Source organism: Aptenodytes patagonicus, chromosome 2, assembly GCF_965638725.1.
Source record: "Aptenodytes patagonicus chromosome 2, bAptPat1.pri.cur, whole genome shotgun sequence".
NCBI classification, from domain to species: domain Eukaryota; kingdom Metazoa; phylum Chordata; class Aves; order Sphenisciformes; family Spheniscidae; genus Aptenodytes; species Aptenodytes patagonicus.
In genome coordinates, this window is record NC_134950.1 from 49447961 (window position 1) to 49473543 (window position 25583).

At 37.9% G+C, this 25583-nt stretch overlaps 1 protein-coding gene across 1 annotated transcript; it reads right to left on the minus strand.

The window, feature by feature from the left end:
* Positions 1-206: 206 nt before the first annotated feature.
* LOC143156396 (desmoglein-4-like) lies at positions 207-24888 on the minus strand. The gene is made up of 16 exons (XM_076329794.1): positions 24718-24888; positions 17968-18003; positions 17463-17591; positions 16604-16759; positions 16310-16457; positions 15238-15401; positions 14842-14976; positions 14096-14281; positions 13654-13913; positions 12585-12727; positions 12219-12437; positions 10497-11030; positions 8533-8681; positions 7978-8038; positions 6128-6336; positions 207-4639 (listed from the first exon to the last, which is right to left on the minus strand). Exons 1-16 carry the CDS (start codon positions 24763-24765, stop codon positions 3668-3670), a joined length of 3549 nt encoding a protein of 1182 aa, XP_076185909.1. The 5' UTR covers positions 24766-24888; the 3' UTR covers positions 207-3667.
* Between the last annotated feature and the right edge of the window lie 695 nt (positions 24889-25583).

Consider the following 25583-nt stretch of genomic DNA (forward strand, 5'->3'; position numbering starts at 1 on the left):
TAAACCAAAGTATCTTAGTTGATTTGATACATGAAATAGTTTCACCCTGGGATGCTCTGACTTTCTAAATCAATACCTTTTGTTTCTTTTTTTTTTTTTTCTGAAAGAAAATTAAAACTAGAATTTTCCTGTACAAACCAGCAGTTTTAAGGAAACTACATTTCCCACTGATAAATGGGAAAAAAAAGTATCCTGAGCCACTGTACTTAAAACGTGATGTTCCAAATGATCATTTATTGTATTTTTTCAGTGCCATTCAGAAATTATTACAAACATATCTTTAGTATTTTTATTTATGAAAACACAATAACACTGTAATATTAATTTTATTTTAAATAGAATGAAAATGGTGCATTTTGTTACTGAATAGTGAGGAGCATTTGAATTATGCAGTTATGTTAATTCAAGCAAAACAGTAGACTTTTTTTTATTTTTGCTTAAATTGTGTGGTCTTTTCATATTACAGGTAGTAGGTGCTGCTCACAACAGTTTAAATATCTTATTTATTACCACAAAATCAGGACTGAGTAAAAAGAATCAAAACCTGCAGTTCAAATTCAGACAGTGTTCCCAAGATAGAAATCTAATGAGACCCTCAGCTTGTGGCTCTGTTTTCTTGCATGGCAGTGAACTTTTCATGCTGCCAAGATCTCAATGAGCCTGTGAAAATTGTAGGATCCTGCTCTACAAAACCCAAGTAAAAAAGGAAAGCCATAGATTCGGTGTTGCACACTGCTGACACTTTAAAAAGAGTTTTTTGCTTGAATGGTTTAGAGGAGGATTAATATCACTACTCAAAGTTGTCCTTCTTTCCCGAAAACCATTCATTCTTCATTATTAAACAACATGATTAAAGGTAGACAGCAAACAGGCTTCTAAATTACAACTGAAGTAAAAGAAACAAAACTAATGTCTGTTAGTCAGGATTAAACTATATGCTATTTTTTAAGAATAAAGCTAGAAAAAGAATTTGCACAGAATTTTTAATGAACCGAGTATTTGTTCACATCTTCAGATACATTTTTCTTTCACAACTTGCAGTAACCTAAAAATGTCCACATATCACTAAGAAAACAATTTTAAGAAAGTTTGTAAAAATTACACAGCAATAGAAATTAATATTCAGAAATGCATTGGAAATGCGCTGAGGGATAATGTTGTGATTGCTGTTTGATGTGAGATACTGATATTAAAAAATGCTAGAAATCTTTCAAGAAATTGTATTAAATAATACGCTATTTATCTTTAAAAAGTTGGTAAAAGATAGTACTAGAAGTAGACAACCACTACATAACCAAAAGCTGTACTTTGAAAAAAAATTTTTTCTCTATTAATTCTTCCCCTTTCTATTTCTAGACATGCAAGAGACCATAGTTAGTTCAGACACTCATACTTCACACAGCATTCCTGTTCAAGAGTGTCACAAAGAATTCAGCATGTGCTTCTGAAGGCTAGATATTACTTTGAAGCACAATTAGGAAAAATATTTCTGATTTGTGTAAGATGATTATGGAGATATTTACACAAGACTTCATTTTTTTTACATTAAAAAATATCTCTAATGGGCTTTGGCTATATTGCATAGGCTTTCTAAATGTCCAGAGAGTCATACATACTTCAGTTATTTGCTTTTTTAATGTAAATACGTGGTTAGCAAAATGAAAGGGAGCTTGTCAGTGTTTTAGTGAATTTCAGCATGAATTCTCCAGATACGAAAGGATACAGCTTTATATAGTAGAACCTATTTTCCTTCTTTAAAGAGTGGTTCCAGAAGCCATACTTACAGTTGGTACCTAACGTATTGGAGAGACGAATCCCACTGAAGTCAGTGCAATTTTAGTGATACTTAAGATAATCAAGGCTACAGGATGAAGTAAAGATAGCAATACTTCAGATATTATGGAGAGAGCATGTAGCACGCTCAGTTGCTTCAGAAAAAATCTTGAAGCCATGGAAGGGACCCTTTCTCGAGGTAGCCTTGGAGTTGATGATGACTCCTGGGGATTACTGGTGTCAATGGCTGTGGCATTGACTCAGAGGGCACTGCAGGTTGTCTTTTGACAGTGGATCTAGTTGCATTTCCGAAAGCATCTTTTAAAAAGGCTTTTCCTGATATCAGACTCAGAAACTTGTCATCCAGTTCTTCTGAGATGAGTTAATCTGGATATGCAACTGGAAGTCTCTTCTCCATTGTATAGAGTGGGAGGTTCACAGACAACTCTTAAACTTCTCACTAACCTACCCATCAAAGCTGAAGAAGCAAGATTTGAGGGAAAACTACTGATTTGGTGGTCTAGCAAAAAAAGCTAGTCCCTTTGTACAACTATTTTATTTACACTGAAGCGATGTTGCGTACGCTCTGGTTACTATACATATGATACAGAAGTAAAATGAGATAGATACTATATTTCAGTATTTTGCTCCTTCAGATCTTATTCTAATCCACGTTAAGGTATTATTTGAATAACAGAGTCCAGTAGAGCTGTTTTTGTGGGAAAATAAAAGCCAGATTTAATTAAGATTATAGAATCATAAAGACTTTTTCAATTAACACATTCAAATAAACTTTCAAAACATCAATGCAAAATACATTGACATATGAAATAACAATTCTCTACATCGCTTATTAGCAAATTTATATTGCTCCCAAGTGCTTTTTCTTTTCATGAAGGACTTCAGCTACCAGCGTCAGTGATACAATACTTGCTACTGCCTCCCCACATCACAAAGCTTCTAAGACTTTATTTTCTTGTCAGTATTAGAAAAGAGATCTGGCATGGTATATTATAGCCCTCTTAATATAACCTGACATTGGAGACTTAAATGGTAGTCATAATTCGGCACAAAAATCTGACTATGAGCTCCTGGTTGTCACTGAAGTCCTTTTAGATTTAAGTAAAGCTGTAACGGTAATGGAGAAAAGATGAAGCCAACCTCTTCCTGGGTGACAGTGTCAACGCAGCAGCGCCAGCTGTGGCGAATTGCTGGTTACGCTCCTCGCCATGGGAGTAACAACATGGCAGGCCGTGGCAGAGTGTTTGTTTTACTGAGAACTTCAGAAGGCGATGAAAATGTATTGTGTTTATATGATTATTATTTATAACTATTGCCAGTGATGGGAGAAATGATTGAAAGTGCTGTTTTGTAGCGCTCCTTGAATTACATGCAAAGTGAAGTGATGCATTTGAAAGTGCTTATTTATTTATTTGACTAATTATTAATTACATTCTTTTCCTGTCTTGTCAGTGAGAGGCTGTTAGCCCAAATCTACTTATTGTGGGAGATCACTCAGCAGTACAGTATTTTAACACTTTTTTATATGACATTAATTCATGCTGATACTGTATGCACACAAGGATCCCCTCTCACTGCTCCGCTCGGTAATCAGATCTCTCTCCAAAAACATTAGTATCTGTTTGTACACTTGTAGTGCTAGGTGGAGAGAAAGAAATAAATTTAAAGCTAACTTCAACTTTCCCTTCACTGACAAAGTCCTGTGTTTGACCTTGAAGCGGGGCACCCTTCGGAGATCCTCACACAAGTAGGAATCCCTGAAACTTTAGCGCTATTTCCTAGTTATAAATAATAACAATATTCTTGATGGGTGGCAGCTAACGAGTGTTGGTGCAAATGGCAATTTTGGCAGGAAGGGGCGTTGGCAGAGGCCTTACTGACTGGAGTACTGCACAGTGCTGTACTTTGTCACTCTTCTCCGGGAGGTGCCGGGGGACGCCGTGCCCATTGCCTGGCCAAGGTGACAGTCAGCGCTGAGCATCTGACCCGTGCTGCTCAGGCCCCCCAGATTTGTCCCCCCCAGGCTTGTCCCCCCGAGGCTGCTCATCCCAGACCCTGACACTACCCTCTCGGTGACCACCACGTTGTGGGTGTTCGATAACTCCGAGGGAATATTTATTAAGCTGCCTGGCATGCCAGAGGCAGGCCTGAACACCCTTTCTGTCACCACCACATTCGACCCATCTACCAAATCGGGAATGCTCAGAGAGGTTGGGAGCCGGGAGTTGGGCGCGATTACTCTTTCCGTGACGATAACGTTGGAACCATCTGCGAGATCGGGGATATCTAGCATGCCACGCAAATCAGAGGCAGATGCAGGACCGACAACCCTTTCTGTTACAACAACGTTGGATGCACGCAGAGGGTCAACGCAAAGAGAGGGGGAGCCGGAGGTGTAGGTCTCAGTCACCGTCATGTTGCCATGGAGCAAAGGATCCGGCATCGGCCTTGGAGGCTGTATGGTTGACCCAGATGTGTAGGTGTTTTCAGTAACAACCGTTGTAGTGCCAACTGGGGGAGGCATAGGTGCACATCCGTTGACAACGATGGTGGTTCCAGGTGGCGGGAGGTTTAGATCACTTTCAGCGTTGGGAAAGGTGACGTTAACGCATGGCCAGGGCAGGTTGACATCAGGGAAAGGTTCGATCTCTTTGCCCAGACAGATCTCTGCCAGGGTCTTAAATTTTGGTCCTAATGTATCCAAATACGTTTCGTCTGTATCTTCTCCAATAAAGCTGCAGCAACCCACAGAGCCAACAGGAGTACCGACTCCTTCATGATCATATATTAATAGGCAGTCATTTGCTGGCCGACCTTCATCTTCATCTGCATACACAAATGCTTTCTGTAGTTTGCAAAAGCAGGGAAAAAAAAAAAAGAAAAGAAGAATAGGGTGACTTTTCATCAGGTTTTTAACCATGAAGACTCAAACCACAGCAAAGTTTCCTTAACCTCAGTAAGCCCCAGCTGACTTGAAAAACAGGACATCAATAGGACAAATGATATCATCAACATTTTTGTAACCTTGAAATAAGTTTTATTCAAACGGTACTGATGTTTTATTCTTGTTTCTGCCAACACTTAGCGTCTCAAATTTGGTCTGTTGTCAGTGGGTCTGAGTGTGGGGTGAAGGGAGAGAGCGAAAGGGATGGGGGAACAAATGTGCTCTTTGGGCAGCAATATCTGAATGAAGTGGCAGGAAGAGGAGCGAAACAGGATGGCGAGGGGAGCAGTGGAGAGGCCAGGACAGAGGAGGTGGGACAGAGGGTTGGCCACAGCAGGGAAGGCTTGGTGAGCCCAGAGGGGAATCCATTTTGAGCAGGATGGAGATCACTGATTTGGGATGGCGTTGGGGATGGTGGGGTGGTCAGTGCAGAGGGATCGGGCAGGAAAGAGCAGAATTTAAAGTGAGCGCGGGGTGAGGCTGGAGGAAGCAGGGAAGGACAGAAGGGGAGGCCTGGAGGGGAGAGGCAGATGGTTTGGAGATTGAGATGGTCGGTAGGAGGAATAATCTGTGAAGGCCTATGGCTGGCAGACAATAATACATAGTGCTCCCAGCCTAGGCAGGGAGATTGCGGTCTGGGAGAAGCCCATGCTCAGGACTTCAGGACTGCTCTGTCCTCTCCTCCATTGAATCTTGCTTAGATTTTGAAATACAGCAATCCTTATATATTAATTGATATTTTGGTGACATATGCAATTTTAGTATTTATGCCTCACAGTTCATGCTAATTATGAAAATATATCCCATTAATCCATTAATTGTGTAAACTCCATAGCATTTTTTTATCCCATATGTAAAGGCTAATTAATATGTTGCCAATTACAAAACTGCATATTTGTGTCACTTGCAGTTCACAAGTCTTTTAGGGAACAGAAATGGCAATAAAAATAAGGAAGAAAGTGAACTGGTGTTCACAGTTCTTTAAGGGTTAAAGTCACTTCATTAAACAAGCCGTACAGGAAGTACGTGTGAACAATTTCATAAAGTTATTATCTATTTATACACTGAAAAAGGTGGCAAATGTATAAATTTGGTGGTCACTTATGAAGCTGAAACAATTTAATTGCTTGCTACCCATACCTGCAGTGCGTCCATCAGTTTTACAAAAAGGCTATTGAGCAGTCAAATCTCCTATGGCAGCAGCTCAAAAGCAGTACTACTGGTGTCGTAGTTTTTCCTACTAGTACAGTCAGCTTTGCTCTCACACCAGTCTTATAGCATGGAAGTTTCAATCTGAGTGGAGTTATTTTGGATTTCCACCATGTAACTTGGGGATGAGAATCTAACAGTAGGCTCACAGATATAATGCAAAGAAGATCAGGTAATTACCTCAGAGAAGTAGTTGTCTAGGAAGGCCATGTTCACCCCTCCTTCTCGATACTCTTTTATTGTTCCTCCAATTGACCCTTTTACTTCCCCTGTTCCAGAAATTCCTCCAGCTGTTCCGTAACCAGTACCAGTGCCATAGCCAACCCCTGTAGTTTCTTCAACACCAGAAGCTACTACTCCTCCTCCTCCATATGTGTTTGTATATATGTCTGAAAACAGAAAAAGTTATCCTTCCTGTGCTCTGCGAAAATTTACATAGAATTTGCCAATTATTTTTACAAATAGTACAATGACACTACTGAGTTTCTAAAGGTATTTTAGACTAATTTCAGTCACAGATCCATGCACAGGTGCCAGACATTGAAACTGCAATAAAAATTAAGCGCATATTAGCAGACATCTAAGACCTTGATTTTATTCCTGAAGCTAGGTAGCATGTGCGTATGTGCTTTAGAAAATCAATGATTTACTTGTGTAACTGCCTGGCGAGATTCCTCTGTCTGGTGTACATATATGCTGTCATGGGATTTGCATTAGAAAATCAGATAATGCTTATGGATATTTATGCAAATACATACATGTATATTTATGATCACATCGGCGTTAAAATTGTTTTGCCTTAAACTCTTTTCTAAAAGAAATAGCTTTGTAACTCCTTTCACATTTTCTAGTCGTTAAGATTGTTAAGGGGGACTTGGGAGAACAACAACGGATCATAATAACGACCAGTGTTCATAATGCAGAATGAAAATGACCTTTACAATAGATTATGAAGTCATACTTACAGGATTTTATCTTCTCCAGATTTTTTCATATATGATAACAAGGAATGAGTGGTCTTAAATATCAGCATGTAATATAACAAGCCAATTGCATACAGTAGTCTTGACTATGATTACACTAAGAAACATAGGCTAAATTATATTTTTTTTCCCATTTAATCTCATTAACCTCAGTTTATAGAATTTGAACCAGGGGCTTTCACCATAATGGTACTGAACAGTGGAAATAAAGTAAATCACGTGTAAGTTTTAAACTTTTCAATCGTCATGGCAGCAGAACTTCCCTGATAACTAAGACTCTTAATTCATGTTTATGCCCCAAAATGTTCTCTTTTGATTTTACCTTAAGGATGAGAACATTTTTGAATAACCAATAGTCATCAGAGAAGTTGTCTTGCAGAGTGACATTTCTTCTTGTCAGAAGCTAGTGAAAATGGATCTGTGCCAGCATCCTTCCTTCCTGTTGTGGAGTAAGGAATGGGGAAAAAGAGAAAGTGGCACTGCAACAGCTTGACTTATTCTCTATGGCCATCGAATGCCTGGGGGAACCTTATCTCAGAAGCATAAATTTATTGTGCTATGTACCCGCTTTCTGTCTAGGCTAGTGCGCAAATGGTCAGTAATTAACTGGCTACTTGACAGGTCCTATTCTCCCTTGCGGGAAGCAGAGCCTGGAAACTGGGAAGAACTGAACCTTTCACCACTGAGTTATGAAAGAAAATTTCCTTATTCTGACCTAAAGATTGATTTCTACTAAAGCTGGTGTCTTGAAAAGACCCTCCATTCACTAGCTGGAATGATAAAGAAAAATTGCCTGAGATTTGAAAGCCTTGGCAGATATTTTGAAATAAATGTAGTTTGCAGAAATGAATCTGCTCAAAGGCTCAAACCTCAGATCCTTTATTCATACTGGAAGTCCTACTAGCGTCAGTTTGACTATCTGCAGATGTAAGATTGGAAGGGTTGGGTTACAGCTGCAAAACCAAAGTGCTCCTTGAATCAGAAGACATGAAGTTCTGAAAGATAGCTTTATGACAGCACACATAGAAAATTTTAGGATCCGCTTACCAGAGGGTTCACAAAAATCACCGCCTGCAGCTGTTGTTGGGGCAAGAATGTGTGAGACATCCTGGAAAACAACATTTTGACTCCTTGAATGATGACTTTGAAATTCCCGTATGAAGACAAAGACTTTGTGAATCATGTTAAGGAATTAGCAGTCTAAACTGTTAACGATAGCTATTAATTACCATCCCCATTAAAAAAAAAGATTCCATTCAAGTTTTTCTTATTGTCAACGTGAAAGGTGATCAGTGAAGATGGTTTGTGTTATCTTGTCCTACTTTGCACTGAAAAAGCTTGCTAGTTACTGTGTTTCAGCAGAGGGAACAGTAACACCAAACTGTTGGCCCAAGCTAACTGAACACAACTTAAAACACACAAACTCCATCTGCAAATGCTAATTAAGAATCACCTTTCATATCTACCTGTCAATTGTTGACAATGCCAGGCTTCTTTTAGAAGATGTCACAGTGCTACAATCACTGTCATGCTTCTAGCCAAATGCAGTCTTTTCTGTAAATATGAGTTACTGCAGGTTTTAGAAACATGGGATGTACTGACCCTGTCTTCAGGCTGTGCACCTTCTATTCCCCATGGATGAATTGCCCCTTCTGTGCATTCAGGTACAGGTTCAAATCCAGTTCCAACTCCACCTGCAGCGCCAGGTCCACAGCCACAACAGTCGCTCATTGACATCAAAATTGGAATCACTTAACAGGAAAGAAACAAGAAACAGGGATTTAGGACATCTCTTCCTCACAGGAATAGCTGCTTTTCCCAGAGGGCAGGTGCTCAAGAACTTTTGAAAATGTGTCTTTTAAAATGTTTCAAACCAAGCAGCCTGCAAGCCTGGCTTTCAGAATCATTAGCTGCTTTTGGAAATGTGTGTATTTGGAAATTCAGAATAATTTGTACTTCTAGTTATAGCAGAGCAAAGCGGGGGTGGAGTAGGGCTGTTACTGCAAATTTATTTCTATACACCCGGGAACAGACTTTGATCTATCTCAGCTGAATGAATATAAGTTGCATACATATGAAAATTAAACAAACAGAACCAGTCTTGCTATGTATAGCATTCAGCGATATTCATTCTTGATACATAAGCATACATTTGTCTCTTCAGATACTGTAATTGAAAAGAAATACACATTAGTAATAATAGACATATGAGAATCAGTGGAGAGATATCCATCTGGCTACAGTGATCTTTGGCTAAGGCTCCAGTTGCGTTTTTCACATCACATACACATAATGCTTGATTTGAAAAAACAATAGAGGCAAACCCCAACCCCCAGTTTTAACAAATGATTACATAGAGTGAGTCAGGTTTCCCAGTGTGCTGTATTATGCTTAGTTGTTTCAAGAACTCCGTGTTGGAAATTGCTGAATGCTTTAAATGCCAACACTGAAAGCATTGCTCATTTTAGAAAGGCACTGCAGTATTAATTCTGGCTGTCTTTAGGTCCTTAACCTAGATGGCTAAGTTAGTAACCTCGTATCACTGCAGAGGGAGTGGAGAGAGACAGTTGCCTACACCAGACTAAACAGAGCATCTCAAACTCTCAGTTTAACATCAAAGTGAACTGAAGAGAAAAGGGGAAAGGGCTATACAGTGTACAAAGTGCTACCTCACACTGCACAACTAAGGACATATTTACTCCAGACCACCAACTAGGAGAGGAGAATTCCGAAGGCAGAAAGACAGTCCGTCCTGTAACATTAACCACCTGGGAACTACAAACAAAACAGCCTTTTGCAGCTTCAGAATTCTGTGTTTGTTGATTCCTACTAATCAAAGATCAAAACCCAAAACAACCCCCCCTCCTCAAAAAATCAGGGGAAAAATCTGTTTCCTCTGATTTTGTAGTTAGTATTTCTGCATTGGGAAATTTTAGATGTTGATTGCTTGATGCCCAGGCCATGAAAGAAAGACGATCACATCCGATTGTGGTGGTCTGAGAAGTAATTGCTTGCATGAAGTCAAACTTGAGTCATTCTTATCCCTGAAACTCATATTTCTTCAAAAATACTAAGACATATGAATGAGTGATCTGTTTTGACCCTGTTATCACAAATGCTACTTGTTTTTAATAGATGTAATGTTTGGCAGCAATAGCCAAAAGGTTAAAAATTTAAGATAATTATTGTTCTGTATTTATTGTAATGTAGCGGAAGTACGAATTGCAAAGTGTAAGTTGTAAGTGATAGGGACAGCTCTTGCCCAAATTCTTCTGAATCTTCTACTAAACATTTTTACCCTGTCTGGTGGTCTGAAAACTAGGTAACACCTTAGAAAAAAACTCTAAGTCTTAGGAAGGAAATAGTTATTTCTGAATGAAAAGTGTATATAAATATGTAGAATACAAAATATATAGAAATTCTTATAATTTAAAAGACAATTTTTTCTCTGTCAAATGGCCCATTGGAGCCAACAACCAACCAGAAAAGTCACCTTGTTTTAGAAGAATTAAAAAAGTACACTTTTTGGAAAATTAATAAAATTGTTTTCTTAATTTTATACTTACGAACAAATATTAATCCGCCAAGAAACATCAGGCCAATGGCAGCGCCGCTAAGTGTAGTAGAAGATGGGGAACGTCTGCCATCATCTCCATTTCCATTATAAGTATCATCAGTGATTGCAGTATATCCTCCATCACTGTATCCACTATCTGTGTAGTCCTCAGTTGTTTCTTTTTGTTCTGTTCCTCCATCTCCCTTGTCTCCTCCACCACCACCACCGCCACCACCACTGCCACCGCCACCACCACCGCCACCACCACCGCCACCGCCACCGCCGCCGCCACCACCACCGCCACCGCCGCCACCGCCGCCACCACCACCACCGCCACCACCACCGCCGCCGCCACTGCCACCGCCACCAATGATAATTATTTTCGTGGCCTCATGGGTGCAGTAATTACGACTATCACACTGACAAGCTTGCACAGGAATTATATGTGGTTTAGGGCAGCGTCGGCCTTGGTTATCTCTTACGCTGATATAGATCCTATAGATGTAAAAGTCAATGTTCTGATTCACTAGTTCTGCAGAGGAAGCTTTGGGGGAAAAAAAGAGAAAAATATTTAGATTATGGTATTTACTACAAATACTGTACAAATCTATAATGTTTGTGAGTAATGTTCATAGAACAGAAAGAAGACTAAGTATTCCCATTCTAAGATCTTCAGTTACTTATGCATCTACAGTACTTATTCAAAGCTGAAACTTATGATATTCATCTATGCTAGTTTTTTCTTTTGGAAAACCTGAGCCAGATCAGTCTAGTCATCACTTTTTAACCTGAGAAATATAAAAGGGGTAAATGCACTTTTTTATATCTACTGCTGCTTTTCCTGATTTTTATTTGCACAATTGTGAACATAAAAATTGCAATTTTATAAGGTGTTTGTTTCTCTCACAAGGAATTTACATGTGTTTTGCAAATGTTTTTTTCAGTAGTTTTAAAATATTTAAAGTTGCACATTTTCATCTGTTTAGGACAAATAGGAGACACAAGAGTAGTTATAATTGTGATATTTACCATTTAATATAGTCTTCTATGCATATAGTAAGTTATGCAAATTCTGTCATTTAGTAATGTATGAGATTTGATTAATTCATTAGTTTGTCATGTCTTATTGGAGGAAACTGGAAAAGCTCCACTGGGCACTGACTAAAATGTTTTTCTTAGAAATACGAGTAAGTACAATTTGTACAATAAATTGCAAAAGCTGTAATCTTTATTTGCCATTTTCATATGTCTCTCATAAAAGTAAAGCTCTGCCAACTAATAACTTTATACTCTAATAAATAAATTTGAGAGTTTTGTCATATGCTTAGAATTTTTTAGATAATATAGAAATAAAAAGGTATCAAATTACTCCTTTTGAATTACCTCATCAGGTTTAGACCAATAGAGGTGCTTATCATAGCTATACCCAAGTAAAGTACAGTTTTGCTGCTCTGTTTTTATCAGTATATTTTTAGTTTCCTTTAAAAGATGGTCCCTAGATAAAACACATGTAATGATTCTGTTTCTATTTCTAATATGATTTATATAGCTATATATATATGTGCAAATCCAGAGCAACTTCTTGGATTCATATGAGCATAAAATCACATTTAAGTGAGATTAGAATAGATTCTAATAACTGTTTTCTTATTAAAAGGTTATCCTAATCTGTTATCTTAGATAAGAGCTTATTACTGTGGTTTATTCTGTTATAAAATGTAGGTTAATTTACCATTTATTGATCTGATAATCCATGTAGTTTGAGGTTCACCATGTATGCTGAACGTAAAGGGGGGACCATATGGGTCACCATCCCTATCCTTTGCTGTGATAATCACTGATGGGGAATGCATACATACTTTCCTTAATTCAGTATTAATAGTTGGGCAGTTGTCATTGATGTCTTGTATTGAAAGCACAATGGTGCCAGTAGCAGTATATCGAGTAACCCCTGTAAAAAGAAGATATTTGTGGTCAGGAGAGAATATTGATACTATAAATAATGCAGTTCAAGTGGGAAAACTAGAAAGAGGAAAAAAAAGAGAGAAATCTGGAACAAAGAGAGTTTTGTTTCAGAAAACTTAATCTCTTTTCTTACCTCTGGTGATAGCCAGAACCTCTGCTCTATACTGCCCATTGATTACATAGATTGATTCCCGGTCAATAACTTTGTTCAGTGTGATTTCACCAGTGTTTTGATTGATTCTGAACCAGGCAGCTGGATCACGTCCTATACTATATCTGTATTTGGTGAAGTAAAAATACTTTATGTTATGAATATATATATATATTACATATTTATTTTGCAAACAATATTTGTCACTTTGGAATATTTTTCTTTAGGCTGCTGTAGGTCCTATTGCATTTCACCTTGTTCAAGCAAAATTCCTGTAGACTTCAAAAGATGTAGACCAGAAAAATAATTAGGAATAAAGTTAATGCGTAGAAGTCCATTATATTTTGAAAGTGGTATCATAGTCTAAAAGTAAAATCTTTCTGGACCCTTTAAACCTTTACTAGAACCCTTGTTGATATCAGTAGTTAAATCCACAGCTCTTCCTATAGCATTCTACAATTGTATTTGCTAACATATTTCTCTGTTTTATGAAAACTTTTCAAACCTTTGTAAATTACATGTATTTATTTCTACATACATTAAAAAGCAAATTATGGTCCCATTAATTATCATTAATTTCAGTAGAAATAAATGTCAAATAATTTTTTTTTTTTTTTATTATAGAATGAGCTGGTAGTGACCTCTTCTACTCTGATTGTATAATATTGCCTATTATTGAGGTTTTCTGCTTGCTTTTTTAGAGATGCTAACAAATTACCTATTTGTAGCAAACATTTTAAGAAAAAATATTCTTAGGTTGGGTTAGAAAAAAAATCTGTTCTCGTTTATTTAAGTTACAGCGCGTTAGAAAAATGATATTTTCTTTGTCTTGTGCACAAGCCTAAGGAAAGTAGGTCAGGAAACAAAAGCAATCATAGCATAAAAATGGGCTGAAGAATATACTGTTCTATTGCTATTATTCTATTGCTAATCTATTAACATTTTTTAAGTTGTTTTTTAAAGCACCCTTTAAAATACCTATTCCTCATCCCATTAAAATCTCGATTAAAAGAATTATTCCGTCCAGGGAGTTAAGCAGAGCAGAGCTTACACAACATTTGATGCAATAGCTCCAGTGTCCTCATCGATGGCTGTGTATGTTCCCACAACATAATTCACTCTTGTGCTTTCTGATACAGAAAACACAACTGAAGATGGATGAAATCTTGGTGGTTCAATCACGTTTTTCACTTCTATTGTGAGGGGTGTTCCAGACATTTGGAAGTCACGCGCAACAGAGTGGTGGAAGGCAGCTACGTTCCTGACACCAATAATCAGTGAGTGAGTTTGGAGATATTCATAATTCAGTTCCTAAAAGATAAACCACAGAGAACTAGATAATAAATAAAAGTTCCTTTAACTTTATTTAAATATATTCTGTTTTAAATGGTTGAGTGGCAGTGTTTTTACTGCTCGTTTAATTTTGTTAACAGTTAATTAAAACTATTTTAAGATGATTATTTCAACAGTTGAATCACAATATTTATCCATACCTTAATTACTCTAAGGATTCCTTGATTTGTAGCTCGATCTGTAACAATTTCAAACCAGTTATCTTCATTACCGGATAGAAAGAAAAACTCTGCTAACCAATTGTCTGTAAACTCTTCATCAGCATCCAGAGCTTGTATTCGTAGCAGATCTGAACTGAGTGAATTTTCTGAAATACTTGCTGAAAACTGGAACGACAGATAAATATCTGTTAGCAAACACTAAAATATATAACGTGAGGAAAACACAGCTGACTGCAGAGATTCTTTTGAAGGACGTCCTGCCCACAGTCCATGCCGACTTAATAAAAATCATGTGTTCTGGGTAAATTGTGATTCTGGTTGCAGATCTGAAGAGCTGTATCACCTCAAGTGTTTGCAGAGGCAGCTCAGAGGAAATGGATTTGTGCTTTCTATAAGAAAAGATCGTACAAAGATTGGGTTAATCTACGTAATCTGGCCATATTGCATGGGTCTGGACACCTGAATGACTGGATTTCTCTGGATACAGAGAAGTCAGTGTCAGGATTGACTTCTCTGAGTACAAAAATAATCTACGTGTATGTTATCAGAATTGGTGTGCAAGCGACGGATTGGATTTTGAGCACGCTTCAAGGAGACAAGCCTGTTAATCCAGTGCAGCATTCAAATGTGAAAGTGCTCTGTGGGTTAGTAAGGGCTCTGTTATCAACTGGGTTTTTCAACAGGGTTTTGAAACAGTGATGTCGCTTTTGGTATTAAAAACTTACAGAGCTCTGAGCAAGAGTTGGGAAGTTGTCATTGACATCAATAACTTTAACGTTACAGCTACAAAGGGATGATATTCCATCTGCAGCTCCATCCCGGTCTGATGCCTTCACAACAAGAGTGTAGCTACTATGTTGCTGTCACAGAAAGAGAAATGAGCATGTTAGAAGGACCACCTGTATGTCTTAAATGTTATAAATACTCATGTCTTGCTACTATTTCCTAATGTAGGAATTTGCCTTAGACATTTTATTGTAACATATAGAATAAATGCATTTCTCCCTTAATTTTTGTAAAAACCACAACCTTTCTCTTTTTTTTTTTGTTTTTCCCCCCACTCTCATAACACATATACACCACAACATCACGTTATTTAACTTTGAAAAGGGAAATGTTACCTCTCTGTCAAGATAATTTGCAAGATGGAGTTCTCCAGTATATTTATTCATAATGAACATGGGTGGACCTGAAGGTTCCTGACTCTCTATCTTGAAGGCAATTTTAGAATTCAAATGATTAGGTTCATCTGCATCTGATGCAATTATTTTCATCACCAGTGTGTCTAAAAATAAATAAAAAAAATAATTAAAAAAGCAAATCAGAAAATCTGTTTTGATCCTGCAAACAACTCATCAAGACAATGTTAAATATTGGTGTATAAAAATGATAGAATGCTATCTATTCATTGATATTTACAAAGAAAAACAAAAGTTTAATTTTGTAGTACTGATTCTGGCTGAATGTTAATGACTTTAAAATGCATTAAAAATTAAGGTCAGATGGAGTAATGCAGATTTTCACTGAACTTCTTTAAGTCACCATAGGGACTATGTAAAAAGAGTAAGTACTGAGCTTGTAGATATTCATGTAAAAAATCTCCACAGTTTTAAATGAGAATCTCTAGAAAGTAGTAAATGAGCATTAGGCACCATCGCCTCAGTGCTATTTGCATCTCTAATGTTGATTGCTGTACTTTTAGTAAAAAGAACCATTTTAGTGGTTTAAGTAAGGGTTTATTTAGTAATATTCTACTGCAACTGCAATGCACAGGCTACAAATACAAATATTTGAAATAGAAAAAATGGGAAAAAACATATTTTATATACCCTCAAAGGAAATAAGTGTAGGTGTAATGTTAATGTTTTTTAATGAGAAGGAATGAACTGATGTATTTTAAATTTTCACATCTGAAAGAATTTGCATGATGGTACGGTTAGAAACTGGAACATTCAGCATTCATGTGTGGGAGGAAAGGGAGAAGGAAGCACGGCTGCTTAATTCTAGGCAATGAGCTTGGGCCCTGGCTTGAATAGCACTTGGAGAAGCATCTGCCGCTCCTTCCTCTGCAGTAGCCCTGGCCAATATACGTCATTGCCTAAGAAAAAGTAGAATGAGCACCCCAGGTTTATATTAACTGTATTCTGGGAGCTTCACTAACTGTACTATAATAGGCATAACATAGTTACTTACTGTCCATACTGCTTTCTTCAATAGATCCTGTAAATACAGTTTGTGCAAATATAGGAGGGTTATCATTTATATCCAGAACTCTGACTCGAAGTTCAAGGGGTGGTTCCAAATCTATACCCGTCACTGAGTGTTTAGCAAAGCAACGTATCTAGATAAAGAGATTTACTCATTTTAAAACCAAAAGTGAGGTAAGCAAGGTAACAATCTGAAACAAATGAATTCGTCTCCTTCTGCTCTCCCTGCCCCACCCTGGATCCATCATTATAGAAGTAAAAGAAAAAGGGGAGTACTTACAACAAATACTGGGGTTACTTCCCTATCCACTATTGAAGTTATATTAATTTCTCCTGTTCTTGGGTTAACAACAAATATTCCATAGGGGGCACGATCAATTCCAACTCCAGAGATGCTGTATGTGATTGGATGCTTTTCTTCACAATCTGATCGGATCTACAAGAATAGGTAGTAATAATTTATGCCAGTTTACTGAGGACACCTGCAGGGCTTTTTTTCCTATTATTAGTTCCTGTAAAAAAAATCTATATAATTTCAGTTTCTCAACCGCGTATCACAAGGTTCAATTGACAGAACCGATGGAAGACTCTTCTACAAAACAGTCAGCCTAGAGATCCACCTCCCCTTAAGTGCTGGACAGGCTTTCTATTTCTTTTAAATCTTCTGGCAGGGAAGTGGAGAGAGAAACTTCTAAGAGTATCACACTGTGGCTGGACCTCAGTAAGGGTACAGTCATGGTGAGAGGATAGGAAGACATTTTCTTTGCTCTGTTGCCCACAGAAGTCATGCACTATCCTTGAACTTCTGCTCAGGGGTTTCTCAGGGTGAGAGAGAAAAGAAAAATACCACGATCTAGCACACAGATGCTGCACACGAAGAGACTATGGTTGGAGCTGTCCAGGAAGTAGACCGATGGCAATGTTCTAGGAAGCCTTTGGTCACTCCTCAGCAGCCACACGGGTTCACCTTATGAGACTGTCTCAGCAGAGCTGGAAATATTGCATCATCTTTCTTTTATTCTACATTCCTTGCTTTGACTTCTCTAAACAAATATACTTTTAAATCTCTCTGCTTTTATCAGCCTGTCTTTAGAAAAACTTCCTTGTCAGTGAACACTTTTGTTTTTCTTTCTACTTACTTTGGCAATTGGATTCCTCTTAGAATTATCTTCTCCTTCTCTACAAGCTGCAGCAAATTTGATCCATTCACGTTTTTGTCTTCTGAAGGTTTTCCATCTTGCCATTCCATTTTCATCCCATTCTTTTACCTTTGACAGAGAGTTCCAGTATCATATGACCAGTAACTCAATCCATTTAAAATTAATACAGACATTTAGAATTGCCAACAATAAGAAAAAAAGGGAATTTTATAGATCATGTGCTTTTTTATATGTCTGCAAGTCCCAAACTTTAAGACTGTACATGTTTACTTTAAAATTATTCCTGTGTATGAGCTACTCATTTAGGTTCAGGAGAACTTCTCTTGAGAGGGTGAGCAGGTTATTACCTGCAACTGTTTAATATTTAAATATGTTTTCAATCTTCATGTTCAGAAATGTCTTAGTTCAGTATTTTCCATTTCATTTTTGCATTGGTTACATTTCATTTGATAGGTAAATCAGTTTCTAAAGAAATATGTATTACCTTTACATGAAATCCTGTGCTGAAATCCAAGAGTACCTGCAAGAACAATACAAAGATTGGCATATGAAAATGCAGGGCAAAATGCAGTAAGCAAAACCCAACTGCTGTGCATTGCTATACTGCAGGACTGGAGCAGTACTTTTTCTCAAGTCTATTGCAAGAGCCTATCTAGGCAGTAGCTACAGGATTTCCATAAATGACTTTATGCAATTCATTTTTTTCTATATCCATCACTTGAATTCCTCGACGTTAGCACCTTCAGAATTAATTCTGTCTTTCAAGGCAGAACTTTGAGTTTGAATGGATGTGCCATAGCAAATTTCAAGTTATACCTACATCAAAATACAGCTTTCACACAGATTTTAGGTTGCAACACCTCAGCTGAAGAGGGAAGTGGTTGCAAGAGTTGCTACTAAAAATATGTCTAAGAAACTAGAAAAAGAGTATTTATTTATTCTAAAGAATGTATTCTTTATTTTTTCTTATTTAGAAAGTCCACAGTAGACCTGGAGTACCTATGTAGTTTAACCAAAAAGAACAAAAATGTTTTCTTAAGCTTCCTGCTGAGGTTGAAGAGATTCAGTGTAAGACGGAAAGCCAACTGCAGTCATCAGGCAGATTTCCCTGGAGCGCAGTGGGCTTTGATTTGAGGTCTAATTATGCGGCCAAAGTCTTGAGTAAATAAAGGTGGCAGGATCAGATGCAATATGTAATTACTTTAAAATTAAAATTAAAATAATAGAGAATCCTCAATTTCTTGATTAGCACAATTTAAAAGAAGGCACAGTTTAATTAACCTTGTTCCTAAATAAGGTGTGAAAATGAAGCTCACTTGGTGAATGTACCTCTTCAGAGCATCTCTTTTGGGTTTAGGACCTGCCTCTGCTCTTTTCAGACAATAAAGGGTGAAGAATATGGGATTTACAGGACTGGATGCTTGCTTCATTCATCATTGGGAGAAATAAAATATCCAGGTGACTCAAAAAGTGTTGCAGGTTCTCTTTTCTCACCAATTGTGGTTAACAGCTGTAGTTATCAATTTTCCACTTTCCTTATCATTTCCCAGTACTGTTCAATAGCTTTTTTTTTTTGTCTGACATGTTTTATCTGGTGGGTTTTATGTCAGTTGTACTTGGATAAAATCTGTGACAATCTTTTTCTCTATGGTAGCTTTACCTCATGGGACTTTCCTCACTTCAAATTTATTGCATTGTTCTGTCAAGGCTGGAAGATGGGCAGAGACTTTTTTCCACTTACTTCAAGTTAAAACAACCTTTTACACGCAACAGATTAATGAACAGCAGCTTCACCCTCCTTCCTGTCTCTTCCCCCTTTTCCCCATTTACCTATATGCCGTAAGAGGTCCACCATCTGTCATTTACAAAGCAATGTCTCTAATGATCTGATCTTGCCCAGAACATTCCCTGAGACCTCGGCACGTAATGGCTGCCCTAATCTGCTTCTGAATGAGGGAATTTAGACTGTGGATTTGCCCATTTGGTGTGCATATACCTTGAAATTTGTTGGACTATTCATGGAGTAAGGATTTTTTTTTCTTGGTTCTTTGAGCAAGCTATTGACAAAAATGGTTAAGAAAAGTACTCTGCAGGAAAATCATTGCACTATATTCATGTTGTGCTAAAAGCATCAATACATCTTTTAATCTGAGTTTATGTCCTGGTGACTATTTAAATCTTCAGCTGCAGAATGGGGTTCAAATTCATGTGCAGCCATTACTCATCTCAGAGAAGGGACAAGATCAGACTCCATTTAAACTGCGGGGTTTTTTTCACCCCAGTGGGAGCTCAGACCTGTCCTTTTATAATCCCCCTTGGAGCCTGGGGAAACATGGGAGAGTAGAAGTGGCAGATTACACCCTCACCAGAGAACCTGGGTGATGAAGTCCACCAGAAATAGCACGGATTCAACGTCTCTTACCAGTTGATCCCACTGGCAGAGCAGAGCCTCCTTGGGCAAGTACAGTGAAATCCTCTCCACCCTTAGGCTGAAATCCCTTCTGGCATGCAAGCAATTGTCTTGACCCAGAAAAGTACGGGTACACACCTCCCAGCGCAATGTTAGTGAATCTTGTCTACTGTCTGCATCCTGTGGCCTATTCTGTTATTTAACAGTGAAACTAATATCTCACATCCAGCCACATCACTCTCATACTCAGCAGGCCTAACTGAAAAACTGTGTTGAGCATCTCTGCAATAAGAATTATGCTTGTAAAGAATTCTGTTCTTTAAGGACATCAATATTCATAAAAGACTTGATTTCAGGCTATAGGGAGTTCTGGTTTCAAGCAGTAAAGAATATACATTTTACACTGGAGTTTCATCCTTTGTTTTTGAGCACCAATAATGGGAATGTCAGGAATTTGTTCATCAGCAATGCTGGCAATTGTAAATTTAGGCCCCGTATTTCCACATTTGTCCCATGCTAACTAAGGAAAATCCCATTCTGCTACTTGTTGCTAATGGAAGATCTTGAAAGAAGTCTTGATGGTTTTGAATCCAGAGTCCTTAGTACCGTTTGTCATATTTGAAAAGGCTGATCCGACGAACTTGATGTCTGTGTTTGGTATGTCTCTCTCAGTTACTGCCATGTTACAGGAAGGAGGGCAGGCAGACACCAGACAAAGTTGTCTAGTTCACCAGCTAAACCTCAACAATTCTGGAGTGACGTCTATCCAACTTCATCCAGGGATGGAGGTTCCTCTGCCTCCCCAGCTAATGTTTTCCAGTTCTCCAATACCACCAGCAGTTAGAAGGCTCCCCCACCCCAGTTGTCTATTTCTAATATCTCTCTGTGAGCCAAACCCTTTTTTTCTAGTGCTATTTCCAGCAAAGAAATACTGTCTCCTAGCAGCTAACTCCAGCATACTTCTAGGTAGTGAACAAATTTCCCTTCTAAACTAGTATCCGAGTACAGTACTTTCCATAGATTCGGTGATTAACGATAATTAAAGCAATAGGAGCCACTGGAATGTGTGGGATGCATCCTGAGGACCTTGGGGTAGGCAAGCTGATCAGAATGATATCAAGATTTGCTGTCCAGTTAGTCTCTGAGAGACTGTGAAAAAATGGAAACTGCAGAGAAGCTAGGGGCTCACTGCACAAGCTGTTTCTGGTTTGAGTTGGGAGAGGCGCAGGCAGGCAACATGTTTATGGTGACTGTCATCTGCACAGTGGCCTTCTGAAAGCTTGTCTTTTATTGTAATGATACAGAGCCTGAACTTTGTGTCCAAAATGGCGCCTTAGAGTCACACTGGAGTTATTCTGGATTTATTCTGATGTAACTGGGAACAGAATTAGGCCCATAGGATGTGTATAGTTCTTTGCACCTTCAAAGCAATTTACAAACAAGAATTAACTAATCATTAATTGACTGCCAAGCAATATTATACGCAATTATGGAATCCTCCCTCCTCCACCTACTCAAACCTAAATGACTGAACACGCCTTTAAAATCTTCCCAGCATTATTCATATTGGATCTGCTTCTCTCTCTTTGAAGTCAACAGCGGTATTGTTATTGGCCTGGATGGGAGGAGTGCTGAGAACTCACACATATTTTATTAGTCATCAGGGTGCCATGGTAGCTCTGGTTGTGTCAGCGTTTTGGGACTTTTACGTCTTTCTTACTCAGCCAAAGCTCTGACTAGCAAAGGGTTGAAATAATGAACCCTTCCCTTTATTCATTCTGTATCTCTTTAAAAAATGATACATCAGTGCATATGAAATAATAAGAAGCAGAATTGAAACATAAGACAAAACCTCATATTTTAAAAAGAAGCCATTTGATCACTTTTAAATCGAAACATGAATATGTTTTTGTCTATACTTTTCATTTTTGTAGGTCACTAATGAATGTGCTTCTTCCAATTTAAAGGGGAAGTGTTTCAGGATGATTTTTCTGGCATTTTGTTTTCTAATTCTGTGGAAGTCAGGCGTTTCTATTGCTTCCTGTGTTAGGAATATACTGACATCAATATTTTGCATTGCACCCAGGAGGGAGAATCCATTGCTATTTCAGCAGAAGTATGACAATGCTTATGTCGGTAGAAGAATATATTCCAAAGTTTATTTATTTTAAAATATGTTTATTCAAAGAACTGACCACTTTGGGAAAGCTTCCACTGAGATTGTTTCTGTTCTGCTGAGTCATACAGATATAATGAATTTCCATAAAATAACTGAGCTTAACCATTAGAAAAATGAACAGAAAAGTAATTTCAATACAGGGTGTATGCCATTATCATTCAAATTTGAGTTTTTCAAATTAGTCATGCTAAGTCTCCTCAGTAAATCTCCTCAATAAAACCTGAATTCTAATACAGCTTAGAGTGCTCTAGCTGCAAATGCATGTTTGCTTAGGGGCCATTTTTTGCTTAGGAATGTAAAACTGCAGACTTAAAAACCTAATCTTAGGTGATAATTCCTGGATTCGGAATTGCTTTAGTTTCTATTTCTACAACAAAATTCTTTGGCAGAAGAGCCTGCAGGCTCCTGGCTACATCCTTGCAGATGTTTCGTATGCATATGCAAGGAGAGGATTTGGCCCCTTAATATTTTTATGTGCAACCAAGTTATGAGTAGGAGGTGTAACCATAGCCTAACAACTGGAAAAAAAAAAAACAGCGTAGATAACATGTGGGAAAATGTAGCCAGACAAAAATGCATATAAGAGATGTGGTGAATTTAAAATTATTAGCTGTCACATGATAGCTGGCAGGAGAAGAGTCATACCTGATCAAACAGGTTATTTCCATAAAACATGTCTGTGCAGGTATCACAAACATAACTCCCTTACTCATGAGAATAACGCCTTTGAAGTCACGTGAGCAAGGGTTGCAGAATCAGTCCCATCAATGGTGAAATGCATATAGAAAATTATTAATTTCAGGGCTGGTAAGTTTTCTTTTTTTGAAAGTATAGTAGTGTACTAAAATATGTATAACTCCACAGCAATTTTATTTGATACAATTTATTAACAATATACTAACCAGACACACCATTCAGACAGGTGATTTTCATGGAAGATTAATCAAGCTGAAAACCCAGACTGTTTCTCAGAATACACTAAAATTGGATACATAATTTATAATTTATTTAATCTCTACAGTTTGTCCATCAGCTTTCTATAAAGCGCTGAAAGATGCTATTAAGCTGTACAGGCCACCATGAACACTGCTGTGCAGAAGAACGCATGAGAAGAACAACAATTGTTTCCTCTAGGCAGTAAAAGTTCAAATATTTGATAATCATCAAAACATAATGGCAGTTTTCACAATTGCTCCTTTTTCCTGACCCAACACATATCCTTCATCAGTCACAATTGTAATGATAATATACTGAAAGAATGAAAATGGCTCCAGAGTTGCCGAGAGAAGTAAAGCAGTAAAATCGCTTTTGAATGGACAGATCTTAGATACAGTGCAGTCAACGTTTTTCTGAACTTCAACACATCAGTTACCTCACCAGGTAACTGACTAAAATGGATAGTCACTAATGCTACATGAAAATCCAGAAGCGTTAGTGTGATGTGCAACTTGCCAACCTCAGAGACCTCTGCTCTGCAGAAACAGGCAGAAACTCATCCGAACCGTAACTTGCTTTTGCCAAGTTTTGTTATTGTTTGCCTGGCAGCTGCCCTGTGTTGGTTAGTTCTACTTTACTGACTGCAGAGCTGCCACCTAAAATTAATGGATTATCTTTTCAAAGTAAGTTTTAGGATTTTATATTCTATAACAACAAACACTTTTTCCCTGACTATAACATTTCTAGAGGGACCAGTAACAAGAAGTTTACAAACATTTACACTTACTAATACATTGTGTAAAACGAAAGCCACAGAAGGACATAACTGTAGTAGAAATCCTACTCTTTTCAATCCTCAGGGCCTTAAACCTCTACGTAATTTTAGAAGAGCAGCACAGATGAGTAAAAATAATCCACACAAAAATCAGATTGCAGGAGAATAAGGGCCTCCATAATTCTTTTAAGTACTTTCTGGGTAATTTCCGTACCTTGATGAACACACTGTACAACTACGCCACTTGACTATAGCCACAACTTTCCTTTTACAGCGACACTTTCATCATGCATTCACTTGCTCAGCACGTGGAGGCTCAGACATTAATTCACTACAAGACAGGAATTCTTTGTAATGTGAAATAATAGGCCAAGTCTTGATTTTTGCTCAGCTAAGGTCTGCACTAAATTTCATATTTTTTTCTTAAATATAGCAGTAGGAATTGGTCAGCTCTGAAGCGCTCTTGCTAATCAGTTTAAAAAAAGAGATTTACTCTTCATATTCCCTCAATTGATAAACAAACCCAAAGACAATTGATAAAAAAAATAAAGACAGAACCAAATAATATCTAGTCAAGTTATTAGGATTTGTATAATGATAAGATTTTTATTAATAACAGTCACTCCTTAAATAGTAGCCACAGACAACATTCACCTGAAAAGTCCTGCATTAAACATAGAAAGTTACATATTGAACATCAACAGACTGCAGAAAGTCATAATCAAAAGAAACATTTGTCAGCATTTAATGAAAAACTAAATTATTTGTACAGAACCTTCAGAAGTGCAGTTTAAAATAAGCACAACTTTATGCTAAATTTCACAAGATTTTTTTTGGGGGGGTAGTTTGCACTGTAAAATGCAATGCTATGCTGAGGAAGATTCAACTGGCATAATCACAGAGTTTACAAATACTGTTTTAAAATCTGACTTACCAATAAAAGGAACAGAAAAGCAGCTGTTCGGTGAGGGAGCCAATCCATGGCATCTGCCTTCTCGGATACAAGTCCAACTGAGTTATGGTTACAAGCCTGTTCCTTTTCCCCTCCCCCCCCCAACTCTGGTGTCTATTTAAAAAGACACTCGGTAGATGTCCTTATACTCAGCCCTTCAAGGTGTCTCTGCCTCCCTCTGAGGGAAGCACTGAAGATGCTGTATAACAGAGTGTCTTTCCCCACCCCAAAATCCTGGGCTGGTCTCGCCTGAAACGCTTGACAACATCATTATTGCTTGCAGGTAAAAGCTAAGAGACACACCTTAATTCTTATTGCACTGAAACCCTTTGTTGGATACGAACGGGTACATTTTAAAAACAGAAGGCAAGCTTTGCTGGGAAGATACCGAGTGATTTATAAATTGCTCACAACATAAGGAACCATTAAAGTGGTAACTTATCATTGCTTTGAATGCAATTACCAGTTTTCTCCTTGCATGGAGTATAATAGAAGAGCTTAATGAATATTACTGTAAAGAATAAGGACTTTAAGAAATGCTTAGTTTGAATTAAAATATAAGTCCATTTGTTTACTTCCAGGCGTGAAGAAGTCAGTTCCATGCACATCGTTCACAGAAGTGCAGCACTCAGAGCAGAATGGCTTGTCATTAAAGAGGTAACATATTAATTTGGGGAAAAAAATAGTGGTTTATTCACTAGGCCACAAGAATATCTGAAGCAGAGGAGGGAGACTTTCTGCTTTCACCAACTGCAAAGCCTCCTTATGCCATACCTTTCCCTTCCCATGGGTTGTGCTCTCGCTGACATGGTGGAGAGGGAGATGTAGCCATGCTCCGTGCCAGAGAA

Excerpts from the sequence above, each read along its gene's own strand:
- LOC143156396 (XM_076329794.1), bottom strand. The coding sequence starts at position 24,765 with ATGGATTGGCTCCCTCACCGAACAGCTGCTTTTCTGTTCCTTTTATTG. Across the intron at positions 18,004-24,717 it reads CTTTTCTGTTCCTTTTATTG|GTACTCTTGGATTTCAGCAC; the intron begins GTAAGTCAGATT and ends TTGTTCTTGCAG. Across the intron at positions 13,914-14,095 it reads GAATCCTTAGAGTAATTAAG|GAACTGAATTATGAATATCT; the intron begins GTATGGATAAAT and ends TTTATCTTTTAG.